Genomic DNA, 6,000 nt, shown 5'->3' on the forward strand with positions numbered 1-6,000 from the left:
CCACTTGGCCATGTTCTGCACTTCCTGTTTGTGGGCTCTGGGGCGGAGAGTGAAATTGGGCTGTATTTTAAACATTTTCCCATGTTCTGGCTTGAGAACAGCCCTGTCAGAGCAGCCCGGTCTTTGAAGGCAGAACTCACCTACCTCCCACCCTGGCATCCATCTTTGTGGCTTCGTTATATTACGTATTCAGACTGGAACCATGCGGGGCACTTGGCTACTGTGTCATCTGTTACTGACCAATGGGGAGAAGCAATAAATGTCTTAATGAGATGGGAGCTTGGGAATTGTAATAATGGCTGTTATTGGCTGTCAAGGCTGTGTGTGGCCCAGGGGCTGCGGTGCTACATTCCTGCTCCGTCTGACCGCTTAGTGCAATTTTGGTTTATCATGACCCGCAAGGTGTCACCTCCCAGATGAGGTTTAGGAACCTTAAAACCAGTAACCTACTGCCGCCTCGGCTCTCTTCTGGCTTTACCACCGGTTTATGGTGTCGTCATACCCTAAGTACCCGAGTATCTGTTACCTGTGTGTCCACGTTTCCTGGATGTTCAGCTTTCCCCGCCTGTTGCCGGCGTTTATCCGGAGAGTTCCGGCGACGCGAATGGCCGCTCACAGCGTCCCACTTATAACTCTGTGTCCCCGGCCAGATCCGGGAAGAGCTGCGGGCCAACGGGATCGACGTGTACCCGCAGAAAGAGTTTGACGAGGACGCGGAGGACAGGGCGACCAACGAGAGGATCCGAGTGAGTGCTTAGGGGCCTGTTGCCGTGACAGCAGTTCGCCCGCCCACCGCTAACCCTTATTTTAATTTTGATGGCTTGATGTAAGAATTTAACAATTACGTTACTCCTGGGTACTTTTGTGATAACAACACTCTTAAGTAGTACTTTTAGTGCCTGCGCAATAGTGTGTGATTTATTTATTTTGCAAAGTAAAACCTACTAAAGACACGTTAGGGGATGAGCTATGAGCTGCTTTATACTCTGGGGGGTGTTTATTTGGGGGATGGAGGCATCGGTGTGTAGGGAGCGGGCTGGGATGTCCCGTACTCCTGTTCAGGCCGTCAGCCCTGTGGTCTCTCCATTCCTCTCTCAGGAGATGATTCCCTTTGCGGTGGTGGGGAGCGACCAGGAGTACCAGGTCAACGGGAGGAGGCTCCTGGGACGGAAAACGAAGTGGGGCACCATAGAAGGTTAGCTCCCCCACCACCACCCAAGCGTCTATGAGAAATGCAAAGTCCATACACTTTGTCTCTCCAGCGCATCTGGGAGCTCAGATATACTGTGGACTGTTTCGCTAGCTCTCTAAAAGCCTTTATTGCAGAATCAAGGTAGATCAGTGTAAGATTATCTGCAAACAGTCACACTTCCGCGGCAGGAAGCTGGAATCTGAGTTGCGATGTAGTCGAGGAGCGGGAGCAAAAGGCTGCGTAATGGCGTGTTTGCGCTCGTGCCTGTACCGGTCGGGCTCAGATGGTGCCGTGCTGCTTTTGGTAACGGCTGACACTGTCTCCCGCGGGCGATACGCGGGCGTGCTTTCTGGGAACAGAAAGGAGCACCAGCAAGCGTGTTGTGACCATATGTTGGGGTTGTGACTGGCCAAGCGGTGCAGTCAGACCCTGGAGAGAGAGGAAGTACTGCAAAGAGAGGGTATACGCGCACACACACACACGTGCACGCAGACGCACACACACACGCAGGCATGTACGTGCGCGCAGACACACACATGCACACACACACACACACATGCATGCACGCACACACACCTGTGCACGCACAAACGCACACAGACATATAAAGGCACATACACACTGACACATGCACGCACACACACACGCACACACACACGCACACACACACGCACACACACACACACACACACACACACACACACACACACACACACACACACACACACACATACAGACACCCACACAGGTCCTCAGAACGGCACAATGACTCCTTTCTGTCTGGGGCAGGCGTTCTGCCCTCAATGTTGCCGAACACGTTTGCATGGCTGCCATAAATCACCGAGCCACAAAGACCTTAGTGTGCCTGTGGTCTCGGAGATGGCGGGGGGGGGGGGGGGGGTTGGAGTGGGACACAAAGGCCAGAGGTTCCTCAGCCAGGGCTTTTTCACACTGCCCCCCCCCTCCCCCCACCAAGAACCCTCTCTTCCTCTTATGCTGCTGGAGGGTTCGAGGTCTCGAGGGGGCACTCAAGTGCCTGGGGGTTTTTCTCCTCAGCCCACTGAAGCCAGACACGAGCTGCTAGGTGTGATGATGGCGGGTCTCGATCCGATAAGCGGGCATGCCATTCCACCCAGGAACAGGCATGAAACCTGCTTAAATACCACAGCCGCCGTGGTCCCACTGGGGACCTTCCATGGAATTTCACACTCTGCCCACTCTGAAAGCAAAGGCCTCCTCCTGTTTTCACTGCTTGGTGGACATGTTTTTCTCATGTGCCGGATCACAGCTCATTTTCAGTTTGGAAATGGCTGCCTCGTGATGTAACCCCTGATCCGTATGGGGGTTGACTGGAGAAATTATGTCTCCCTGCTGGCTTGGGAAACATCTGGGCTTCCCCCAGAATGAGCCAGATTCTGTGGCTACAAGACTCCTGGCCTGACCTGCTCTGCATGCCGCCACCATTAACCTCAAGGAGAGGTAGCATGTGACGATGCTGATGCTGGATGTGGATCCTGCAGACTGCTGTGACAGCACTGCCACCTGGTGGCAAGATGTGAGAATTGCGCGTTCTCGAATTTTGCCATTTTACCGACAAAGAAAATTCCTTTCATTCTCGAAGGATCGTCAAGGTTTTGTCCGGTGTTGGATTCGCAAGGCCCTGCATCTGACATTTTGAATCGTTTACTGCTGAGCTTTACAAGTCTCCCCTTTCATGCCTGAAAATCAAGTGAGGCAAGTAGCACATACGGCTGTCTTGGAGACAACAAGGCATAGGTCCAGCTTGGCTGAGCTTCCAGTGAATGCTCAGGTACAGGTGTAAGTGGTACTGAAGCAAGAACTATACAACAGCTTTCAAACAAAGCAAGAGGCTCATAAGACTGCTATGTAATTCCACCATTAACTTTGTAAAATGGCATGTTAAAAGGGTCGTCAGATGCAGGCTGTGTTGTCACGTATGTGATGTGCGCTGCCCGCCGGTGTCCGCGTGGCATGAGTGTCATATCACCGGCGTTTCACACCCACGCTCTCTCTCTGCAGTTGAGAACACGGCACACTGCGAGTTTGCGTTTCTGCGTGACCTGCTGATCAGGTAAGATCTCTCGCCTTGTTTGCTTGTGTAGCTGTGCCGTTAGGTCACCGGGTGACTGTCTGCCGGCCTCATCTCCATCCCCCTCCTGCAGGACCCACATGCAGAACATCAAGGACATCACCAGCAGCATCCATTACGAAGGGTATCGCGTCCGCAGGCTCAACGAGAGCAACGCGCAGAGCAACGGCATCGATGAGCATGACGTGTCAGCCAGCGAGATTTAGATGGCTGCCACCCCCCCACCCCCTCCCCCAGTCCCACCTCACTCTATCCTGACTGGCTGGCCCATCACATCAGTGGCCAGTTCATTTGTACCCCCCACCCCCCACCCCGTGTCTGCGGGATGCACGAAATCTCTCTGATTCGTTATTTTGACGCACCACCTATCAGTTCCGCACTGCTATTCCTTAAAAGGGCGTCGCACTTCGGACCCCCATTAGGCCATTAAGCCTGTGTTTAAGTGCCCCCCAGCATCCTGTTCTGCCGCGGGCCCGTTCCCGTGGCTGAGCTGCCGCAACCCACCAGCAGGGGGCAGGGTAGACCGTGGGAGCCTTAGAGCCAGAGGGGTGTTGCCGGTGACGACGACAGTGTGCTGCTTTCACGCAGGCTGTAGCGATGGGTGCAGTACTCCAACCCCCCACCCCCCCCCCTGCAATTTGGTAGGTGCCAATTAACGTTTGGGAACGGGGCATCTATCATATGGCCACCAGTAAGTCTGGAAACCGTGTCATTTACAACCCGCCCGGGAAGCAGGTGACGCAGCTTCAGAGACGCGCTGATCTCCTGGGGACGGGTCTTTGGGGGCTCTTTAGCAGACGGGTGTGTCCGTGTAGAGATTCGTTGATTCTGGTCTTATTGTTTTGTTTTTGCTGCCGTTTAACGAGCACATTGCCCACCGGGACCCCAGGCAGCATGTAGACAGATGAGTGGGTCGCGATCCCAGTCAGCACCAGCAGTGTGTAGCGACCTGCCCCTCTCTTAGCGATTCTTTGTTTTAATTATACCCTGTCCCCCTTCATGCCAAACGGTTTTGTATGCTGCTTTTGAACCTGACCTTTCTTACGGTTACATTTATCATCGTTTATATTGTTTATTTCTGGAGGGGCTTATAAGGAATCCTGATCTGTCCATTTCCTGTGGCTTCTGTGCCTTATGTAGAGCAAATTCGTGTTCCTGTTCTAAAGACAGCAGATATGGGATTGATATGGATAAAATATTTATGTATATCAAAGGATAAGTATGTACTCCTAATTCCGACATCCCCCCCCCCCCCCCTTGGCAGGAACAGCCACAACTGGGTGGTGTCAGTATTTCGGTCTAATTCTCTTTATTTATTGGCTCTCAGAGGCACCAGCAGCTTTGTCATTGGCTGGAGAAGAGTGAAGCGTCAGTGACAACCACCAGCCAATCAAAACTGTCTGCGTTTTGGAGCCTGCCTATTGGCTGCCTTGTGGGGTGTTGGTCTCCCCAGCCCATGCTCCCACATCGCCTGTTTCTCCGCAGGCCCCGACTTGTAGGCTTTCTCTTGGGCCCTTATCTCCCCCCCCCCCCCCCCCCCCAAAAAAAAATGCTTTGGGGTTTGGGGGACAAGCCGCGTTTGGTGACGCCGGGCAGGGCCGTCAATGAGGATTTCCCACGATTCCCTGCTTCGGAGCTGGCAGTAGGGATGCCTTCTCGGGGTGTACGCTCCCCAAGGATTCAGGATTGAACACCCATTTTTATATTGCCCCCGTCTCCACCCCCGCTCGGCATTTAGAGTGGGGTGGGGGGGGCGTTTGGGTTTTGCCAAAGTCATGCTGCCGAGACCTTCGACAGAAAGAGGAGCAGGGGGAAGCAGCTAAAGCAGGAGTGCTAAGGAGTGCTAAGGAGTGCTAAGGAGTGCTAAGGAGTGCGCGGCTCCGGACGCGGACATAGATGGCGGGGCTCTGTGCTCTTTCCACCTGTGCGGTTTTATCTGCCTCCTCTCCTGCCTCCTGCCTCCTTTGAGGATTTTATCTCCTCACCCCACTGCTTTGTCCGCTGATGATCTAATTGTAAAGTCCTTCCTCCTAATAATCGACAGCTGAACTTAATGAGAGTAAGATTTTGTTTGTGCTACGCAGGACCTAAGAAGGAATGTTTTTATGTCATTTGTGTCTGCAAACTGAAATGTATTAAAGAAGCAATAAACTTATTCACATCTTTTGCTGCATGTTCCTTGTATCCAGATCAATGGCTTTTGTTGCGCACACACACTGTTTAATGAAGTTATTGCTCATTTTTGTTGGGCTTCCTAGTCACGTCCATTTGGACCTTCTCAGAACTCTGACACATGGGAATTGTAAACCCAATTCCCTACAAAACAACATGCATGTGTGATTTTCCCGACCACGAGTTCCAAGATTCAGCTTTGCATAGTTAACCTGCAGTAAATCGTAACCCCAGCCATTCCATATGTTTGTTAAATTTTACCACCAGCTGAATTAAGCCAATTAGCATAATTATGTAAATAACGCAATGTGGCATTGGTTATCCTAACAGGGCGTGTTACTGGCCAAACTAACACGCGTTGACAGACGTCATAGTTTTACACCCACAGTATTGTGTCGGTAAACTAATAAGTTGTGCTTATGGACCGTGCTGAGGGATTCGGCCTGAATCTGCAAGCTTCTTGGCTGGGTGACGTGAATCCAGAGGGTGGTGATCAGCCTGGAGCATCCTGCAGAATGTGGTTCCC

At 52.3% G+C, this 6,000-nt stretch overlaps 1 protein-coding gene across 5 annotated transcripts in view; it reads left to right on the forward strand.

Moving 5' to 3' along the window:
• The window catches only part of septin9b (septin 9b), a 54,773-nt gene extending 49,298 nt beyond the window's left edge, over positions 1–5,475 (forward strand). For all 5 annotated transcript variants that reach the window (XM_049013836.1, XM_049013837.1, XM_049013838.1 and 2 more), the window contains 4 exons: positions 651–746; positions 1,099–1,195; positions 3,233–3,284; positions 3,376–5,475. In XM_049013836.1, coding sequence (XP_048869793.1) covers positions 651–746; positions 1,099–1,195; positions 3,233–3,284; positions 3,376–3,508 — 378 coding nt within the window. In that variant the 3' untranslated portion in view covers positions 3,509–5,475. The remainder of the gene's footprint in view (positions 1–650; positions 747–1,098; positions 1,196–3,232; positions 3,285–3,375) is intronic.
• The last annotated feature ends 525 nt before the right edge of the window (positions 5,476–6,000 follow it).

Source organism: Brienomyrus brachyistius, chromosome 5 (genome assembly GCF_023856365.1).
Source record: "Brienomyrus brachyistius isolate T26 chromosome 5, BBRACH_0.4, whole genome shotgun sequence".
Classification (NCBI taxonomy): domain Eukaryota; kingdom Metazoa; phylum Chordata; class Actinopteri; order Osteoglossiformes; family Mormyridae; genus Brienomyrus; species Brienomyrus brachyistius.